The sequence below is a fragment of the Pocillopora verrucosa genome, chromosome 3 (genome assembly GCF_036669915.1).
Source record: "Pocillopora verrucosa isolate sample1 chromosome 3, ASM3666991v2, whole genome shotgun sequence".
NCBI lineage: Eukaryota > Metazoa > Cnidaria > Anthozoa > Scleractinia > Pocilloporidae > Pocillopora > Pocillopora verrucosa.
Genome location: NC_089314.1, coordinates 6,554,424 through 6,575,061, shown reverse-complemented (window position 1 = coordinate 6,575,061; position 20,638 = coordinate 6,554,424). Strand labels below are relative to the sequence as shown.

At 37.9% G+C, this 20,638-nt stretch overlaps 1 protein-coding gene across 1 annotated transcript in view; it reads left to right on the top strand.

Annotated features, from left to right (window-relative positions):
• The first annotated feature begins 457 nt into the window (after window positions 1-457).
• The window catches only part of LOC131777313 (DNA-directed RNA polymerase III subunit RPC2), a 23,140-nt gene continuing 2,959 nt past the window's right edge, over window positions 458-20,638 (top strand). The window contains exons 1-45 of the mRNA XM_059093585.2: window positions 458-505; window positions 1,140-1,309; window positions 2,008-2,040; window positions 2,327-2,383; window positions 2,836-2,976; window positions 3,616-3,684; window positions 4,390-4,421; window positions 5,039-5,130; window positions 5,831-5,948; window positions 6,067-6,148; window positions 6,621-6,770; window positions 7,544-7,657; window positions 8,029-8,109; window positions 8,730-8,786; window positions 9,002-9,049; window positions 9,225-9,272; window positions 10,100-10,165; window positions 10,613-10,663; window positions 10,885-10,944; window positions 11,210-11,299; window positions 11,636-11,734; window positions 12,140-12,203; window positions 12,484-12,549; window positions 13,297-13,345; window positions 13,438-13,476; window positions 13,566-13,640; window positions 14,110-14,208; window positions 14,812-14,939; window positions 15,175-15,202; window positions 15,369-15,426; window positions 15,519-15,555; window positions 15,665-15,714; window positions 15,810-15,846; window positions 15,943-16,004; window positions 16,389-16,407; window positions 17,242-17,319; window positions 17,614-17,688; window positions 17,767-17,818; window positions 18,019-18,079; window positions 18,238-18,320; window positions 18,553-18,601; window positions 18,691-18,708; window positions 19,440-19,545; window positions 19,626-19,722; window positions 20,386-20,476. Coding sequence (XP_058949568.1) covers window positions 1,229-1,309; window positions 2,008-2,040; window positions 2,327-2,383; window positions 2,836-2,976; window positions 3,616-3,684; window positions 4,390-4,421; window positions 5,039-5,130; window positions 5,831-5,948; window positions 6,067-6,148; window positions 6,621-6,770; window positions 7,544-7,657; window positions 8,029-8,109; window positions 8,730-8,786; window positions 9,002-9,049; window positions 9,225-9,272; window positions 10,100-10,165; window positions 10,613-10,663; window positions 10,885-10,944; window positions 11,210-11,299; window positions 11,636-11,734; window positions 12,140-12,203; window positions 12,484-12,549; window positions 13,297-13,345; window positions 13,438-13,476; window positions 13,566-13,640; window positions 14,110-14,208; window positions 14,812-14,939; window positions 15,175-15,202; window positions 15,369-15,426; window positions 15,519-15,555; window positions 15,665-15,714; window positions 15,810-15,846; window positions 15,943-16,004; window positions 16,389-16,407; window positions 17,242-17,319; window positions 17,614-17,688; window positions 17,767-17,818; window positions 18,019-18,079; window positions 18,238-18,320; window positions 18,553-18,601; window positions 18,691-18,708; window positions 19,440-19,545; window positions 19,626-19,722; window positions 20,386-20,476 — 3,090 coding nt within the window. The 5' untranslated portion in view covers window positions 458-505; window positions 1,140-1,228. The remainder of the gene's footprint in view (window positions 506-1,139; window positions 1,310-2,007; window positions 2,041-2,326; window positions 2,384-2,835; window positions 2,977-3,615; window positions 3,685-4,389; window positions 4,422-5,038; window positions 5,131-5,830; window positions 5,949-6,066; window positions 6,149-6,620; window positions 6,771-7,543; window positions 7,658-8,028; window positions 8,110-8,729; window positions 8,787-9,001; window positions 9,050-9,224; window positions 9,273-10,099; window positions 10,166-10,612; window positions 10,664-10,884; window positions 10,945-11,209; window positions 11,300-11,635; window positions 11,735-12,139; window positions 12,204-12,483; window positions 12,550-13,296; window positions 13,346-13,437; window positions 13,477-13,565; window positions 13,641-14,109; window positions 14,209-14,811; window positions 14,940-15,174; window positions 15,203-15,368; window positions 15,427-15,518; window positions 15,556-15,664; window positions 15,715-15,809; window positions 15,847-15,942; window positions 16,005-16,388; window positions 16,408-17,241; window positions 17,320-17,613; window positions 17,689-17,766; window positions 17,819-18,018; window positions 18,080-18,237; window positions 18,321-18,552; window positions 18,602-18,690; window positions 18,709-19,439; window positions 19,546-19,625; window positions 19,723-20,385; window positions 20,477-20,638) is intronic.

Genomic DNA, 20,638 nt, shown 5'->3' with positions numbered 1-20,638 from the left:
ATTTTAAACGTTGGGGAGATATTTATCGAAGTACAATTTTCGAGCAGACTTTGGGGTTTCATCCCTGGGTTTTGATTTAAGAGCTTTTGTGCCTCAGAGATTAAACGGGAACCCAAACTACTTTGGATTCTGGAATAACTTTTTGAACCTAATAATCTGTGAAAGTTTGAAAGCCGGTGGGTTGGCACGTGTCACACTTGCCAGGTCCTCTCTCTGAAAGCGTAATACATTCGCAAAAATCTGCGTAGTCTGAGGACGGAAAGGCCTAGAGAAACGGTGAAATCATCCAGAAATTCACGGGGTTCTTTACAAATTATTAAATTGATTATTCAATCAGCGTATTCTCTGCGTTGCTGTCCTGTCAGTATGAGGTCTTTCACTTCCTATGGGTGGAAGAGAGGACTCTGGGGACGAGACTTGTTCGTTCCCTGTTTCCCCTCAGCCATGAGCCGTCCTTAATCCTGGGAACTTGTGAGGACCAAGATGGCGGCACGGTTAAAGTCAGGTGAGATTTTGTAAACACACGTGTTGCAATGCTAATGCTCAACAATACGTGGAGTAGACTTGTACTTACAATTTTAGCAAATGTCACTGGAAACTTGACGAGACTTTATAGCCCATAAAAAATTACAGCCTCCTGCCTTGAGTTTGAAGCTCGCGTAGTTCCTAACTATCTGCATGAAGTCATTGATACATGTACTTGGGTTAATGTCAGTTTGAACAGTTAAGCCAAGCGCAACAGCAGCTGAATTGACACTGCGTAGTACTAGCAGTCCGCGGCTATGAAAATATGAAACTTCCACAATCGGTTGAAGAATTGAAGATATACACTGTACGCTCGCAATGATTTGTTGAAAACAGTCGTGCAGTGTCCAGTCTTTAGTGTTGAAGCTCGTGCGGGGCCCAAGCAAAATCTACAAACACATTCATGTTGCTTAAGTTTTCACCTTATCAGAACGTTATAAAACAGTGTGAATTCTATTTATCATTACCGAAACAAATGAACTTGTTGATAAAACTGGATGTAAAAATTTTAAACCAGAGAAAATATTAATCACCGTGCAAATGTGCATAAGGAAGGATACATCTGTAGGTCGCGGCATTAATTTACTAATTTTATTTTGCATTTTATTTCCAAGTCTGCCCCTTGTGTGATGCTAGAAGATGTTTATGGTGAAGAATTTACTTGCTTTAATTTGTAAAAACCATGAAAGCACCTCACAATTAAATGATAGTAATGGAATTTGAAACATTGGGAAACAAAACAGGAAACCTGGAAGATGTTTCCAGGCCAGTCAAGACAGTTGAGGTGCCTTTGATTTGTATTACTACATCTTTTGTTAATTTTGAAGAACAACTCCCTGAAAAAAACCAATCAGCTAACAGTTGGCCAACAGTCAGTTAACAGACGGCTGACAGTCAGCCAACAGATGGCCAGCAGGTGGCCAATTGTCAGCGGTCAGTTTTAACCAGACCAAAGTGTACATAAAGTACAGTCAAATTTAGTTTTTCCCTTTTATTCTTGGGTGCATTGCCAATATTGGTAGCCTGTGGGTAGCCTGATAGTGACCTGTTGGTTATCTGTAGGCCAACAGTCAGCTGACAGAGTTTCTTAAGGAGCTCTTCTTCACACTTACCCATCTTTCAGTAATGTATGAACTTTGAGGCTCAGTGACACTAACATAAACCAGAATGAAGCTGCAGGACTGCCAATTCACTCCAGTTACATGAATAAGAGTCCTCTATTGAGATATTGAAATGGTGTTCAGATTAGCATGTTGTATTACACCTATATAAAGCCAGTGGGGTCCTTAGATATGTCTTGATAGGGAGGTAAATACTTACAGCTGTATGCTGCTCCTGTGAGCACCCCTTTCTTAGAGAGTGCTGTGATTACTTGTCATGGCTGACATGAGTTTCAGCTCATATGTCTGGCCTATGAGACCTTTAAAGGAGTCTTAATTTGTCACCTTTTTTTGGTGACAACTGATTTTTTTTCCTTTGTAGGATAAATGGAAACTGCTACCAGCATTTTTAAAGGTAAAGTATCCCTCTCTGCTCATGCAGACACATTTATCCCATCTCAGAGAATAATAAGGATAAGGATTAGATACCCACAGTTCATGGCGTCTTTAAAGGAAAGAAAACCATCCATTTGGACTCTGAATTAGAGGGTACATGTTCTTCTGGATATGGAAAAATTTTTGGGGAAGCTGAACAAAATGATGTGGGCTGCTTGTTTTCATCTTTGTTCTCCTGAAACAGTTTAACATATTTGTTCAATATTTACACATCAAGTTTTTTTGCATTAATTTTAAATTTGCAGGTGAAAGGACTTGTCAAGCAACACATTGATTCCTTTAATTACTTCATAAATGTGGATGTAAGTTCAATTCTTAGTCTTCCTAATATCAGTATTCCTACATGATTGTACAGTTTTTGTGAAATTTAAGGTATGCAAAGGAGAGACTGTATGGTCAACAGTGTAACTCTGCAAGAATTGTCAGGGTCAGAGTAGTCCTGAAGGGAATTCATGGACATAGCTGGGAGAGGGGGTATTCCAGGGTTTCCTGTGGGCTCCCCCCCCCCTTGTAAGCATAACATGGCATGGAGATTGACATGGCAATCTGGTGTGTACCCTCTGCTTGTCACAGTGTGACCCCCCTGCTTGAAAAATCCTGGCTATGCCCTTGGACTGTAGCTGGTAACAGTGACTGACTAAAGACTTAGGTGAATTCATCGTCAGAGTTGAGTGAGGATTTATTTTTCAGTTGGATGGAGGGAGATAATACTGGTGATGTTGTATTTTGATGTTTGTATTGCCCTACTTTTCAGATAAAGAAGATTGTTAAAGCAAATGAGAAGATCACCACTGATGCTGATCCAGTGTGGTATCTAAAATACCTGAACATATACGTTGGAAGTCCTGATGTGGAGGAATCTTTTAATATCACTAAACCCATCTCACCTCATGAGGCAAGTTTATTGGATAATCTGGATGCTGAATGCCAGAACATTTCTACAGGTCCTTTTAACAACAAACTGATTACTGATATGGTTGAGACCATTATGGGTTTGAGATTCATGAACTGGGTCAATTCATGTGTCAATTCATTTGAAGCTTCAACTTTCCTTCCCTCTTTCCCTCCCCCTACTGGGAAACCTCCTGAGGATTTGACCTTTTTTAAGATTGCTTTCTTTAAAGTCCTATCTCCAGGTTCAAAATTTGATTCAAATGCCCCAAGTGCCAACCTTAGTGGAAGAGAAATTTTTACCTTAAGACACCTCGTTATTAAAAGATGAAACATGGTCAATATGCTGGAAGGGGTTCACAGTTCTGGTTCAAATTTCCCACCCTACCCTGGCAAGGCTTAAATCCCCCTCCCTCTGGGCACTGAGTTGCCCAGGGGGAGTGGGAGGGGGGGAGAAGAATGAAGCTTTTTATTGATCAGTGCATAGCATGGTGTGGTGAGAATCCAGGAGGTAATCCCTTTTGGTTCTAGTTAACATAAGTTTTGAATTACAAAGGTTTCAAGTTATAATAGGAGTCAACTGCAAATATGAATGAAAGCTATAAAAGGTCCAAACTTACTTGTAATTACAATCATTGTTTAGTGCCGCTTACGGGATATGACATACTCAGCACCAATAACGGTTGACATTGAGTACACTAGAGGCAGTCAGGTAAGGATCATGTTGTTTTGCTCAGAGGAATAATTATTTTCTAGATTACTCTGCTCCCTTTCTTTATAAGTGAAATAAGAAGCATTTAATTGTGTTGTTCTGATGCACCCAGTTGTTTAAAGTAATGGGCAGTTCTTCTAATTTTTGATATAATTGTTATTAAATTTACTTGTGTGCATATTATTCAAATTTGCTTAAATTAAAATTTTTGTTACAGTGTAACCTGTAAGTGGTTACCTATAGGGAATACAGAGTGACCACTTAATACGGTTTGGACTGTAGCTTGAAATTTTTTCATCTGGTACAGCAACTTTAAAAATACTTTGGCCCTTTTGTGCAAGTTGAGGTGGTCACCTTGTAGCTCTGCTCTGAACTGCCAAACATTTCTTGACTTTTTCTCTGGGTGTAAAATAGATTTTTTGGATTTGTTTGACAGAATTTTTTTCTTGTATTACAAGGGCAACTTCCCCTTGATAATGATTAGCATCTCTGTATCATTGAGGAAGGGTGTACTGTATGTGTGATATTGAATACTGGCAGGGTGGCTTTGTAAAGAGCAGATGTGCCGGGGAATTTTGGTTTTGAATAGTGTCAGAAATGTAATTAGTTTACCATCTAGTAGGATGAAGTGCCCTCTTCTATGTTGGTGAATAAAACCTGACTACTAACCACCAATTAAGTGGTTGTTGGAATGTTGTTTTACAGCGTGTGGTGAGGCATAACCTGCCAGTGGGGAGGTAGGTGTGACCTAGCTGATATTTTGAGTAACACATGCATGGCGGGTTATTAGCATGAGATCTAACCCAATCTGTGGTTTTACACATTCAAGCAGTGTGCCTACAGGATTCTCTGTAGGAGGGTTGATTACATTAAAAAAAAGTCCTTCCACTATTAGCACTCGGCTTTCTTGACACTGTTCACAGAAATAAAAAGTGAGATTAAAGGCTCTGCTAAATTGAAAAAGGTTTAGACCATGGCTTTGTTACACAACAGCTAAACTTTGTTTAATAACTGGCATGTGATGTCCACACTAATAAATTCAATTTGGAGCAGAGGAGAAAAAGCTGTGTGTAGACAATATTTAAGCATTTCTTTTCCTCCAACTTCAAATCAACTTTGTTTTAGGTTTACTGCTTGTTATTCAAAAGATAAACAAAGGGTAATCATAGATTAGATATGGAAAATGTTGCCAACAATTAGCCATCAGATTCAAACAATGTAACAAACAATAAACTTGGTTTCCATCAACATTGATTTAAGAGATTTTGTTTGAGATTTTACAATTTTATTTTCTTGTATAAGTGCCATATGAAATAATTTTGGCCAAAATATGTTTGTTTTTATCAATTTTTAGAATGCCTATAATGCTTCGCAGTTCTAACTGTGTATTGACTGGTAAAAGTCCAGCTGAGTTGGCATCCTTGAATGAGTGCCCTATTGATCCAGGTTGGTTAGAGTATAATAATTTATGGTGATTCCTCAGTATTGCGCTGGGTATCCTGCACCAACCATTATGTCAAGTACCTTAGTTGGGGGTAAATCCTGAAATGTGCTTCATTTTGGTTTCTCAGCTGAAGAGTGGTGTCATTCTTTGCTTTGGATGGTTGATATCATACATTAGTTTATTATTATGCTAGGTGTTGTAAGTGTAAGATGCTGTTTGGATTGAATTTGGATGGGAGCAGTTTACCTCCTCTAAGTACAGTACATGTAACTGTTTCTCTGCCAGTTTCCCCACAAAACCCATGTTGATCACTTCAACCCTTTAACTCCTAAGAGTGACTGGTGTCTAATTTCTCCTTTTGATATCACCCCTGAATCAAACATTAAGGTCATGAGAATAAAGGAAATGATCACCAACTAAAGAGGCTTGTGATTGTTATACAAATTCTCCTTGTCAGCACCTTAGGAAATTTACAGAGAACAATATGGAGAATCTGTGTATGTATACTGATGTTAGGGTGTAAAGGGTTAAACACAACTGTTGTTTATGTGGTTGGTGCTCAGTGTACATAGAGAGGGTTATGATGGTTTGTTTAAGAGGCATTCTAATTTTAGAATTCTTTGATCACTCTTGAATTACAGCTAGCTGTAAAGAATCGACTATTATAGAAACTGTCAATTGTTGATGATTTTGAATTTTTAGGAGGTTACTTTATAGCAAATGGAACAGAAAAGGTGATATTAATTCAAGAACAGTTGTCAAAGAATCGTATCATTGTGGAAGTAGACAAAAAAGGAAATATTGGATGTTCTGTTACAAGGTGTGTGATTCACAGCTGTCTACCATTTACTACTGATAACTCCTTTGCACACACAATAGGGTGCACTACATTTTCCTTTAGAGATGAAAGTTTATTTGTTGTTTGCATTTTGTCTCAGTTCAACAGCTGAAAGGAAAAGTAGAACAAGTATTGTGACCAAACAGAACAAGTTTTGTTTGAAACATAATGCTATGTCAGAGGTAAGTTTCCTTACTTATTTCAATGTGCATTTTATGTTGATAGTTCTGTTTGTATACTCTCCAACTTCCTTTGGTCAAAGACACAAGTACATGTATATGAGTTCTTTATTCTCTGAGGTCTGGAATTTTTGTATAAATTCTTGTCACTTTTGAAGATGTCCAAATTTTTTCAACAAGCACATAGTTTTCTTGAGTATTTCCCTTTCTCAATTGAAGGTTTTAGATAAGTTAGGATCATTCCTTTAGACCTCTCTTTTCTCTTACTCTTTGAGTTTTCTTTTGTTATGCAATGCATTTTTTTTTTAATTTAAAAGTTCAGTTTAAATTTATAGGCAAGGTAGGCCTAAGTTGGTATGAGACTAGAATTTTCAGTTCTCACTCAGATGTGATTTATCAATTAAAGTCTTGATAGCTTGAAGATGTAGTGTATATATATATATCCGTTAGTAGACAGAGTTTTTTAATCCCATAGGATGTCCCTGTTGTTGTGATCTTCAAAGCCATGGGAATGGAATGTGAACAAGAAATCGTTCAAATGGTTGGCTGTGAGGAGGAAGTGATCTCAACATTTGCTCCATCTCTTGAGGAATGTCACAAACTAAATATTTACACACAATTACAGGTACACCACTGTTATCAAGCAAACATGATTACAAAGATTTAAATAATTATATACCATGGAATTTACCACAGAGATCAGTTTCAGCCTCATCTACACGTACAGTGTACATCTTCAGTAAACATAGCGAGGCATCTTATAACTTGTCATAAGATAGATTACATATTAAGTACCTCGATAGAAGAAGTACAATGAGGTACATTTGTAGCATTTTAGTAAAAGTGCAGTCGTTTTTGAAATGCTTTTTATTGATTAGTTTCTATTTAAAGCATTTGAAGCGTGTTTAAGTAATGATATGCATGCTGCACACCGGTTTTTTTGAAGTGAGCGACCATTGGAAGAAACATTAAGACACATTTTGTTGTCATCAAGGAGATTTTAAGAAGCCATCCTCAGTGATAACTTCTGTGTCTGGAAACTTTGGCAATGAATGAGCCCCCTATCACCCACCCCTCCTCGGAAGGCTTTTAGGAGCGTGTACCATTAATCTCTGGATTGGGAATGACGTGGCGTAGTGTGTGCTACACCTCTCTAGATTGTCACCTTGAGACGTACATGTAAGCACAGCTGGCGAGGGTTTATATTCCTGTTCAGTAAGGATTTTCATTTTTAGACTCCTAGCAAGTTCAACCTCATTGCAGGATAGGCAAAATTCCTGTTTAAAACCAGTCCAACTGTCTATCTACGCAAACTGTAAGGGATATAAATTAACCAGCATAAAGTAAACTGCATTAAAATAACATATGCCCTATGTTTTGATTTTATTATATTAACAGGCTTTGCAGTATGTTGGATCCAAAGTGCGTCAGCGTGCAACTTGGGGGAAGAGCAGAACTAAAGTGGAGGAGGCAAGGGAGTTGTTAGCAGGAGTTATGCTCGCTCATGTTCCGGTAAGATTATAATTCTACCTCTTACTAACCAAGTTCGACGTCACTACTGTAAATTACGGCTTAGTTTTTTCCGCAACTTACCATACACGCGGGGAAACAAGGTTAGAGAGAAACATCTACTATACTTTATCTCTGAGTTCAGATAGAGGCGGTATATTTTAATTCAAACAACTTTTGAATTTAGCGGGCCGTGCAGTTACATACAGCTGCCTAAATCGACCAATCGTAATGCATGTACAGGTACAGTACTACATGTAGCTGAAAGATATAATATAACTGATGACAACACAGTTGGCTTTATTTGGCATCAAGACAAGATACGCTTACTGAAGGTATTTGTTCTTGGACTTTTTCTGTTTTATTTATTTCAGGTTATCAAATATGATTTCAAAGCCAAGTGTGTATTCTTAGCTCTGATGGTGCGTAGAGTCATTCTAGCGTGCAGCGACGAGGTATGTTGCCAAGTGAACCTGTCGACCTGATCTGATTGTCTGTTTTAAAGGTGGCTCTTGGGGAAGAATTACTGCAAGAGGAAGCGAAACGTTATTTACTTGAAATTTAAGATAATTTCTGCTTAAAATTTCAAGCTGAATTCAGTTTTTATTATTGCAAAGATCGCTCTCATTCACCTCTTCACCCGCAATTCACATTTATGATTTTTCATGTATTAACAGTCATTTATTTTCATCACTTCACGGGCTTATTACGAACTAACTTAATAACCAGCTCCCAATTGGCTTGTTAGCTCAGTTGGTAGAGCATTGCACCGGTCAGTACAGCTTAGGTCATGGATTAAAATCCCGTACAGGCCTGAATTTTTTTCAGGCCTTATTTTCACTACTGTTAAGTAGTATTCTTTATTGCGAAGATCGCTTTCCGATTCATTTCTTTTAAAATATTCACAGTCATGAATGCAACTTGTTTGCCTCAGAGTCAGCTCTGCAATTTATACTGTCCTCCATTCACCAAAAAAATTTAAGATAGACAATAAATAATTATAGTTTCAGGCCTACCGTTAGCTATCATGACTTGTGTATAAAGGTTCATCTGTACAAGTATGTCATATTTTTAGGCCCATGTAGATGACCGTGATTACTATGGTAACAAGCGGCTGGAACTCGCAGGCCAGGTATGTAGCATTGTTCGGAAAACGATTCACTTTCCGTATACAGATATCCTTGCTTCTTTCCATACTATTGTTTATTTGTGCAAAAATGATAAAAATTACTTCGAGAAACTAGAGAAGTTTGTCAGTCTTCTTTATTGTCTATTTATTCTCAGAAGCACGTTAGTTACAAGCTTCTGATTCACTTGAATAATGACTTGGTGTTTGTCTTTTCACAGCTTCTGTCTCTTCTCTTCGAGGACTTGTTCAAGAGATTTAATGCAGAGGTAAGCGATAAGGTCTATTTCGTCTACTGAGGTGTATTTTCCTCCAAATTAGTCTTCCCACCTCCTGTGGAACTTAATGAATAACAAAAATCCTGTATTTGCCCGCTTTACACTTGTTTGATACTCGTATGCCTGCTGTACCCTTCATAAATATTGTTTTTTTGTTTGTTTTTAGCTTAAGAAAATTGCAGACCAAACAATTCCAAAACCAAGAGCTGCCCAGGTATTCCGTTGTTTCGTTCAGTTTCTCTGTGATGTGTTCTCGGTGTATGCTGCTTTTAGGAGTGTAGATGAAAACTTTTATTCAGTAACTTCCAAACATATTTCGAGAAATGATTAAAGGGGTGAGTTTAAAAAGAAACTGTGGTGCTTGGTGGGGATAAAACAGAATAATTTGTTTTTATTTCTTATTTGATAACGTAAATAATCCACCGCGAAGAGTTTTTAAAGCTCTAAAACTCTTACGATTTTCTGTAAAAGGCGACGAAGCCGACCATTTACTTATCATGGTACGAAGCATTATGCTTAGTCCTGATTGGTTGGCTGATAACAACAGTGATTGACCGATTTCCCAAGCTGGGTTCCCTAAGCTTTCCGCTATTAAACAATTCAAATTTAACCGAAAACCAACTAATCACAGTGGGGTGTAATGCTTTACCAGTCGACACATAACTTGTCGATCACATCGCTTAAAGGAGACTGGGAATATGCAACATCGAAACATCGCTATCAACAGCGGAAGTGACTTAAACGTGAGGCAAACTATAATACTTTGTTACAAGTGTCTTCAGCATGACGAATAACCACAAACTTCTCGTAGCATGGTCAATTCTTTTATGAAAATCTGCATCCCTGGAACAGAATTTTGTTCTTGCGACAAGACGCACAAAAATAAACGCAGAACATGTACACACAAAGCAGATTTTCGCAGACACCTGTCACAGTGACTTTTTGTCACGTTTGTCTTTGCCTCAATGAAATATTTGTGGTTTTAAAGATTAAGACTTGATCTGGCTGATTGGCTTATTATGATTTACTTTTTGTGTACAGTTTGACATCGTGAAGCACATGCGTCAGGATCAAATTACCCATGGTCTGGTTCATGCAATCACCTCGGTAATAAATGCCTGGAACTCAATTTTTATTTTCATTTGTGCATGTCTTTTCAATAGCTTCTTTAATTAATGTAGAATGATAATAAGTAAAAACCCCAAGGACTTCTGACTCCTTTCTGGTCAAAATGTACCTATAGTTAGTTTTTGAGATGTCATTATGAAAACCTTGAGAATAGACGGGGTAAGTGGAGATAGGGGAAGGGTAAGTTATGATGTGGAGCATATTTAAGGTCTGAAATTATACTCCTTAAAAAGTGGGTACTACCTTTCGTGAATAGCCAACCTTTTACAAGCACTTCATTATTTATAAGAATGTTGGAATTTTTTCTTATGTTTGCTTTAGTATTATGGCCAGTCATGTATTTTTTGCTCATAGAGTGGGAAATTAGTACGTCTTTCTGAGGAGGTTTATATTAAGAGCTGAGAAATCCTTTGTTTCTGGTGGCAGGGTAATTGGATCATAAAGAGATTTAACATGAATCGTGCGGGGGTCACACAGGTAGGCGTAATGAACTAAATAATTTTTGCTTTACAATTTACTTGTACTTCAGAAAACCTTTCAGTCTTCCATCGGGGTGGAAGGGGGTTTTGGGGGTGGGTGTGTGGGTGTGGAAGGGGGGATAACCGGTCACTTAGGCCGTTTGCTAGACGTCTGCGCTGTGGAACATCAATTTTAATTAAGATTGCTGATTCCATTGTGCGAAAAATGTTTTTTTCCAGGTTCTTTCGCGGCTTTCATTTATTTCTGCTCTTGGAATGATGACAAGGATAAGCAGTCAGGTGAGAGTGAAAGTAATCTTTTAGTATGGTACTTAAGACCTTGAGGAGAAATGTTGAATACCAGGATAAAAGTTGAAAATATTGGTGTCAACTCTGATTATTACAGATAAGTTCCCCCCCCCCCCCGACTAATTTGATTTTTTTGGTGAATTGTGGAACTTTGAGGTTTCACTGTCGCCACAAGACTTCCTCATTTTTCAGTCTTAAACTTTCATAATAAAGGACACTTTGAACTTAAATCTTTGCTTTATTCCATTACTTCCAGTTTGAAAAGACCCGTAAAGTTAGTGGTCCTCGGTCGCTGCAGCCATCTCAGTGGGGAATGTTGTGCCCATCGGACACCCCTGAAGGAGAGGTGAGTAATGGGTACTTAACATGGATCAATCAAAAAATATAATGTTCATCATAGTCTCGAGAGTGGGTAAAGGAAAGTCCGTGTTTGGCAAAGGATGCAGAATACATAACACGGAACAGCTTAAAGTCCCTGTTACCCTTACAACCATTGCCCTCCAGGTTTAGTCGTAACAAGACTTTGATGGTAGCAGCTATCAAGTGTTAGTGCTGATCATTTTGTTGGAAATTCAGCAATAATCAAGGCGTATTAAAAAGGCGCCCACCCTTGTATTCACCTTGAAACGATTTGAGTGCTGTTTGAAAATTACTGACTAAGGATGTTATGTATGTTGATTAGGCCTGTGGCTTAGTGAAGAATCTTGCATTGATGACACATATTACCACAGACCAGAATGAAGAACCCATTATTCGCCTAGCTTATAATTTGGGAGTAGAGGTGAGGTTTTTTGCAGTGTCAGAAATTAGAGCTTATTCTATGTGCCATAGTCCAAGATGTAATTGAAACTAGTAGCGGTTTGAACTAAGAACTATCAGCCAAATGGTAGAGTCGTACAATGCATAAAAAAATGAAGCCCCTTTCCCGTTTCAAATGCTAAAGCAACGGCTTTCTAATTAATTGGATTTTTTTAAAGTTAGATTGGCAAGAGTTTCAGTTGATCCAGAGACAAACCTCAGGAATGGGATCAAAAAAAAAAAAAAAATAGAAAGGGAACTTTTCAGCGAATGCAGAATCAGACCTTGAAGTGGAAGAATTTAATTTGTTTCTGCCACTTTTGCTCGTAAATATATCATAGTTATAATTGTACACAAGTCCAACATTACAGTCTGTGTTGTTTTCCAGAATTTGAATATGTTGTCCGGCGAGGAGATAAGCCATCCTTCAGTTTATCTTGTGTTCCTGAACGGTGAGTTGGATTCTTTATATATTCCTTTTTTTTTTCTCTTTGCCCTGTCATTTCTACAGTTAACCTGAGCTTAGTTTGTTTTACCCGGCTCTGCCGAGCGATTAATTATACATAGAGTGAGATTTTATCTACGATGGCAGAAGCCAGCAAACTTGGGTAGCCAGCCCCTCAATTCAGGGTAAATCTTATTTCATGATATTTACTCGTTTTCTTGATGTAGTTTACGTTTGCGTTGATAATAAAAGTTAATTTTATGTATTAAGCCGCATTTCTCTGTCAGGTAACATTCTTGGTGTTGTAAAGAACTACAAGCGCTTGGTTGAAACGTTCCGTCTAATGAGGAGAGGTGAGGTTTTCGAACTGTACAACTGCATGCAGACAGCAGTTTTTCAGGAATTAGTTGTTGTTATGATAGACAGCTGGACGTGTCCTCGGCATTTCCATATTCTTTGGTCACGCTAATTCGTTTGAAAAGATACTACTTACACGAAGCGTGTCAAAAGTTTTGTTATTGACTGGTAGTTTTTGTACAAGCCTGGTTAGCAGTTCTTTGATCCCTTTTTTTTTTCCGGCCTGAAAATATTCAGATGGGCAGGAGAAGGCGATTGTGAAAATAGGTTTAACGGACGGGAGGCTCAGTATGAAGTCGGGTTATTAGAGGGGCACAGAGGGAGGTTATGATGAGGAATGCACAGATGAGAGCCACAGTTAGAATATTGTGTGTGGTATACACCCTAGGCACTTCGCAAAAGTTACAATATTTAGAAACGAAATTTGTAAAGGTTTTCAAATACAAGTGTGATTTGTACAGAAACGTTTTTCTGTCCTAAATGAAGATAAGGATACCTTCAGTTTGTTTGTTTGTTGTTGTCTTTTTTTATGAAGAGGGGGAAGAGAAAGGGAACGTATTCAAAACTGGAAGCTCTAGACTTGGCGGCAACTTGCAAAGGAGTGGGGATTGGGTCTTATTAGGAAGGGAGCTTATTCTTAACTCCGACAGCCCTTTTTGTCCTAAACATGTTCTACACTCCTACACATCTCAGCACACATTTAAAGATAATTTTTCCTCATGGTATTGTCTTGTTTCTTTTAGCTGGTTACATCAGTGAATTTGTCTCCATTTGCCCAAATCACCAGCACAGGTAGCTCAGCTTCCTAAAATGTTGCTAATTTGCTGTCAGTTTTGTTCAGTTGACCTTTTTCAACAGAGTAACCAAGAATTTTTTTGTTGCAGATTTGTTAACATTGCATCTGATGGAGGACGAGTTTGCAGGTAATTCCATAGACTTTTTGTCCCCCCCCCCCTACAAAATCTTCGGTATCGTTTATAGTCTAATACAATGTGACTTGAACAAATTTTAGGCCTTACATTATTGTTAAGAATGGAAAACCTAAAGTGACTGATCAACACATTCAAGAACTCGTGCAAGGTTTCAGGTGAGAGTTTTTTCCTAGTTTCCTAGGTGTTCATATACATATGGTGGCGTTGTTGTCATCCCCTGGTGCCTTCCTTCAAACTAAAATATTAATGTTTTCACATTTTTGAAAACCTCCACTATACGTCAGCGAGCACGTTCCAAAACCTTAGTTTTGCTTATCACCGAAGTCAATGTAGATATAGCCTCTTTTCGATGACTCGGACCATTTTCAGCGCTGTTGATTCAAAACTTGCAAAGATCTTTGGTAATGTTGACCATGCATGTCACATGATCTGAACATGCTCAAATAGACGTCTGTTGTGAAATAAAACTCTTTGCAAGCTTTGCATGAAAATGGTTCGTTCATCATGGCTTGTTTTGAGCGGCCATCTCTCTACTTATGGTTTAGTTACGGAAGGTTTGACTATTTTTGTTATTTTAATACGTGGCCTCTTGTAAATATGATATTTTTGTTTTGTTTTGACCAGGAGCTTCGAAGATTTCTTACATGATGGTCTAGTTGAGTATCTAGATGTCAACGAGGAAAATGACTGCGCAATTTCTTTGTACGAGAAGGAAATTACAAAGTATGGCAAGACTGACTTAAATCATTTTGTAGGCAGTGTATAACATCTGCATCGCAGGGTTCCAGTTCGGTCTTCATTTAAGTTAAGGGTTTTGTGCAAAAATCTACGCATGCTTCAACTGAAGAGATATCGTTTTTATAGACAGAATTTCGATGCTCTGCCGAGCCAACTGGTCGGTTTATTTTCATTATTGCGGGATTAACTATGAACTGCAGGGATTGCTTACATCTGAATAAATAGCAATTATTCCATGAGCATGCGTTGGACCTCGTTGGCTATTACCAATCTCGTATCCAACAAGCGCGAATAAAATCGTTGTTTTATTAAATTTCACGTTTGGATATTTGGAACCTTTTTTCAGCTCCGCAACAGTTGGCGCAATTCAATTCCATGCGAGGTGACTTGGGATATGAACTAATAACCGTAGTTTAGTGAACCAATCAGAACACTAGAAATGCAACATTCAGAGTTGAAAATTTTAATGATCACTAATAGTATTAACTGAACTTACTATATGGTAAAAAGAGTGTCGCTCTCTTCAAATAGCGAATAATTGTATCAATTGTTTTCATGTTTCTCTAAAAGTAGCACTTGACTTTATAGGGAGACAACACATCTGGAGATAGAACCGTTCACGCTGCTAGGGGTATGTGCTGGCCTTATACCATATCCTCACCACAATCAGTCTCCTCGGAACACTTACCAGTGTGCTATGGGCAAACAAGCTATGGGTGTGTACATTGTTCTGCTACTTTGCTTGTATCGGAAAATGGGGCAGTGGTTATGTAACAATTCTGGCACAGATATGAGCATTTACACTAAGAAGGAAAAATACGAGTATGAGTATGCCTTCACCTGATACTATTAACATTGTGAACTTGTTGGTAGAGGCTTTATGTTACTATTTGTTATATTTGTTACTTTTCTATGCCGTTTTAATCTTTCCATTTTTTTGTTAATTTCTAGGTTCCATTGGGTACAACCAGCGTAACAGGTAACGTGCATTTCTCGTGTTGAAATAAATACCATGGTGAGCTTCTTTACAAAGAGGAGAGAGTTGTACTCGTTTTTTTCGCAATTGTACGGCTATAAGCAAATCATATATTAACTGATCCAGCGGGTACATAAAGTTTCAATGTTTTGTTTGTTTTGTGTTTTAGAATAGACACGCTGTTGTATTTCCTGTGTTACCCTCAGGTGCCATTGGTGAGAACAAAGGTAATTTTCTGTTAACCTCAAAAAATTGCTTCAATCTATGAAGAGATTAGGAAAAGAAAAACCAATTTTGCTTTATGGTTCCTTTTTTTCAGACTATAGACTTGATCCAATTCGACAAGCTGCCGGCTGGTAAACTTTTTTTATTTCTCGGACATTTTGCTTGTTGATTGGTCAGTTTTGTGTACCTCTGTAATGGTTTGTTAAACATTGTTAATGTTTATTTTTGTCGGCTTTGTAGGTCAAAATGCAACAGTGGCTGTTATGAGTTACAGTGGTTATGATATTGAGGTAAAGACAGTTCAATGAATTCCCCAAGTGGTTCACATTAGTTTTAGTATTAAGCTTCCTCAGATGATAACTTTAAGGTTTTTTTTTTATTTTAGGATGCACTGATACTAAACAAAGCGTCTGTTGACAGAGGTACTATCAACCGTTGGTGTTACACTGACATTAAAACGCGTTTCCAACAGTAGACCGCTTTAACTTTGAATCAAATTATTTTGTCTTGTGGTGCAGGGTTTGGACGCTGCTTGGTATACAGGAAGCAAACGTGTTTGTTAAAAAGATACGCGAATCAGGTGAATACCAAGTCAGGTGTTTTTTGTGTTTTTTGAGTGACCGGTTGCTATAAAAGGAGAGACGAATCTGGGCAGTTTGGCCGCTAAATTGTTAGTTAATCAGATTTTTGACACACTACAGAGTACTGCTGTTAACAAAAGAACGACAGGTTCTGTGGATATCTGTTAACGTGAGGATTTCAAATCCCATCTCAGCCTCTGTGGTATCCTCGCTTCCTCTCGCCTCCAGGTTTCGTCTGTTGTTCAAAGGTGAAATCTCTGTGTAAAGGACTGTTCGTATTTGATCGCTAGAAAGATCCCCTTTTTATATCTAACATATTTTTGGTTTCCTTTCTTTTTTCTCTCTTGTATCGTCATCCTTTTCACTTCAATTGGATCTGAAAGACATTTGATCGTGTTATGGGTAAGACTCGTCTTCTAATTTTAATTTTAACTTCCCGTCGAAAGATATGCATGCCAAAAGTGCCTTAGACTGTAGCCATTACAGTAAATCAAAACATCTTCAACCGTGATTTGGGGCAATACAAGGGTTGTCAGATTGCGACCAAAAACACTTGAGGGAGTAATTAGTTAGATGTAGAAGTACAAATTCGTTACTGACTGTATTTAGTGCTTCAAGCAGTGATTTTTTGAGTTGAAGACAATTTTGGGAATATAACTTGCAGCGTAGGATGCCACTTTGGTGACCGATGTTGACAACAAGAGTAAAGAATTGGAAAGAGCCCCTCAAAAATCTGTGAATAACAACTCGAAAGGCTCAATACTCGCTGGGGGTTTTACCATTTACCTTCAGTAGTTGGAGATAGGAATAATGTAACAACTTTCTAACGAAGCGCCTTATGTAACAAAGAGTTTTTCCTTCTGTCAACCTCACCAAAACTTACTTTCCTTCTGCTTTTAAAAGTCAAGCTACAATAAGCAATGCACATTAAAATATACAGGTTGTCAATCTTGGATAATAAGGAACTTCGCAAACCTCCAACATGTGCTCCTGATAGACGTTGCGTTTGTGTTTAATGATGTGTTATGTGTCTCACTGATAATCAAAAATGCAAGGGAAACACGGAAAAATTATGATATTGTCCTAACGTGTGAACAAACGTAAACAACCAGGGAGGTTTATGTCGTTGAGCAATCTGGTAAAATCTGATAAAAAGTGCGTGCCCGGCAATTTAATAAGAACTCGTTTAATGTAAGAACCAGGGTTTACCTGACCTACGTGTTGTGAATTTTTCAGGTCCCAGTAGAGATGCAGCGACGGGTGAGGTAATCTGGAGACACAGAGCTCTTGACGCTGATGGAATTTGCGCTCCAGGTATTTCAGTTTATTTTGTTATCCTGTGTGTTGTATGGAAGATCTCTGGATTTGGATGTTCAAAGTATGATGAACGTAACCCCAAGATCAACCCAACCTGAATTTTGATCCCAATTGCGTGTCAAATTTGAATGCCATCGAGGGTTTTCTTCAAAGTGCTGTTTATTAAGTTTGATTATTTTTTACTTCTCGTTGCCTTTGATTGGTTCTCAAAAACCGCTGTAACGTCTAAACCAATCAGATACAAAACAGTCTTACATAGTATCTTTTTTCCCTTTTTTCTTTCTTTGTTAGGTGAGAGGGTTGAAAACAAACAAGTTCTCATCAACAAATCCATGCCTGTTGTCACTGCTTCAGGGCTTCAGCCAGGTATGGCCGTGCTATCGTTATTGTTTACATTTGAAAAAGAAAATCATTTTTATTGATTTAATGTTTTGTCTGTCACAGTGACACCAGGTCAACCACCTCCCCAACCTGAATACAGAGATGTACCAGTGTCGTAAGTAAATTTTTTGATATGTATTATTTATTAGCTCCCATCATGGCATCATTTTCTTGGCTTTAAGGAACTTTACAGTTTTATTTAAACTTCCAAATTTGTTAATCGCTGTAAGCTCCTTTGTGGTGGTCTTTTCTCTTCATATGTAAAATCGTCCCAACTCGTGTTTTTATTCCCCTTTCTATTTGTTCTGCTTATAGGTACAAAGGGCCAAAAGATATTTACATTGAGCGTGTGCTGGTGACTTCAAATGCTGAAGAGGTGGAATTTTGTTTATCTCTACAGTCATGTCCTTTAAGTACTTCAAATAATGACAAGTGTCTTGACAATACGCGTCAATAAAATAACTCAGTCTTTACTTAACAATATCTGTTCTGTCGTAATATTACACTAATAAGTTATTGGTTTTTCTTTGTTAGGCATTCCTCATAAAGATTCTTCAAAGACAGACGCGGAGACCGGAGATTGGGGACAAGTTCAGCAGTAGACACGGCCAGAAGGGGTGAGTGACACAAATAACAGACCATGCTGCCGGGCCTTGTCTCTTAACCCGTAGCTCCTGTGTACCGTTAGACGGCCACTGAGCATTCTACCCTGAGATGTGGGTCTTGATTGGTAACAGATATTGTAGAAGTCTCTGTAATTACTGATAATTACACAATTTTACAGCAGGTTATAGTAATATTAGGAAGTGTAAAACCCAGCAGTAATCAATTGTTTGTTTTTTGTTTCAGCGTTTGTGGTTTAATCGTTAATCAAGAAGATATGCCTTTTACTGATTTGGTAAGAAAGTAAATATTCATCTCTGGTATTTGCTTCTTTCCTTTCCATTTACGTTATATGTTTAGAAGTTTTTCCTTCTTTTTTTTTAGGGTATTTGTCCTGATATTGTAAGTATCATCTTTCTTTTGTCACGGATTCAGAAATTTTTTTGGATCAATGTCAGTATCCGGGCAACTGCCCACCTACCCCTCCCCTAACCCAACAGCAGTCAATTGATAATAACTTAGGGTGAATGTTGGTTTAGGGGAGGGGTAGGTGGGCCGTTGCCCAGATACTGATATTGATCCTTTTTTTTTTCTGTTTTGTTTGGTCTGGTTTTTTCTGGTTTTTTTTTAAGTTTTCCTTCTAGGAAACAAGCAAAAATGTAAAAAAAATAAATGAATAAACGGAGAAACGGAAACAACAAAGCAACCGGTATGAAAACAAAAGAGAAAAAAGAACCAAAGAACTGTTAATGGAAAACCTGACTATCAGAGTCTTGTCTGGTTCTTCGTTGGTTCTGTTTCGATCTACACAGTGTTCTGTTTGGTTTGTATTCATTGTGGACAAAGCTGTTTGGATTAACAAATATAAGATGACAATAAATCAACACTTAAACTTTCAGAAGTGATAAACATGTGAATTCTCCCTTTCATATCCATACATTATTTAGCAAAAAGGTAATGAGAACTTGTCAGGTAGAAGTTGTAATCTTGATCAAACACTAAATTCTGACTAATTCACAAGGAAATGTGTAACAAATAGAGGGGCGAATTAACATTCAGATCTTGGAAGATGGAGGGTCAAGTTAACGAAATTTTTAGTAGTTCCACTAATTTACAACTGGTTTGTATGACAGATCATGAACCCGCACGGCTTTCCATCGCGGATGACTGTTGGAAAACTGATAGAGTTGATGGCAGGCAAAGCTGGGGTCCTCGAAGGACACTTCGGTTATGGAACAGGTAAACACTCAGAACGCATGAAACCACTTTTTTTTAAGGTAAACCAAACATACTTATTTGAAACTAATACTTGTTTTCAGCATTTGGAGGCGACAAAGTGGAGGATGTTTGTGGTGCTCTTGTAGACCATGGCTTTAATTACTCTGGCAAGGAATTTGTCACGTCTGGTATTACAGGGTAAGTAATTTATATGGGTAACAGTTGGAAGTGAAACGAGTTTTCACGTTATAAACGCTCTGTTAGTGCAATTTAAAACGTTGGCAAAGTCGTTGTGATTTTCGTTGCCCTTCATCGTGCTACTAGGAAGTCAGAACCAAGTTGTCTTAAGAATATTTTTTAGGGGGTTTAACTCGAAAGAATACGACAAATCAATGGAATACTCGCTCTTTTCTTCCCTTTCTTTTGATTCCTTTTCCGGACGTCTATGAACGCTCTGACATCTTTTTTCCTTAATGGAGCTTGACACCGGTTGTTTCGTATCTTTTTGTTCTACATATTCGCCAGATGATGGCGCGCAGCTGGCCAGAACTGACTCACTTAGGCTGGAAATGCCTTGCGTTTTACCACTGAGCTACGGTTTATATACCCCTATTTGACTTGAATTAAAGCTACTTTATCCCTCAGCTGTGATTTAACGAAAACCCTGACAAATATCCGTTACCCATGTTAGAGAGGGACTGGTATTGAAGTGTATAGTAGTAACCAGTAAGAGATTGGAATTGCATGGGGCGCTGAACTTTCCGTTTATTTGAATATTTTTTTTAAATAAAAAGGATATGTAGTAGCCGAGGAATAATGATATAAATAACATACTCATCACTGCCTAATGTTTCATTTCAGGGAGCCATTAACAGCATATATATTCTTCGGTCCGGTATATTATCAGAAACTCAAACACATGGTGTTGGATAAGATGCATGCCCGTGCTAAGGTTGGATTCATTGCATCCCTCAGTGACTGTATTAAACGTTGTAAAACAAACCTCTTCTTGAAGCTACTTCATCTTTAAAGACCATTAATCTAAACATATCATTTATGATTTCGTTACACTAATTCTCTCATAATCTCTGTCAGCGAAGCCTTGAATCAAAGC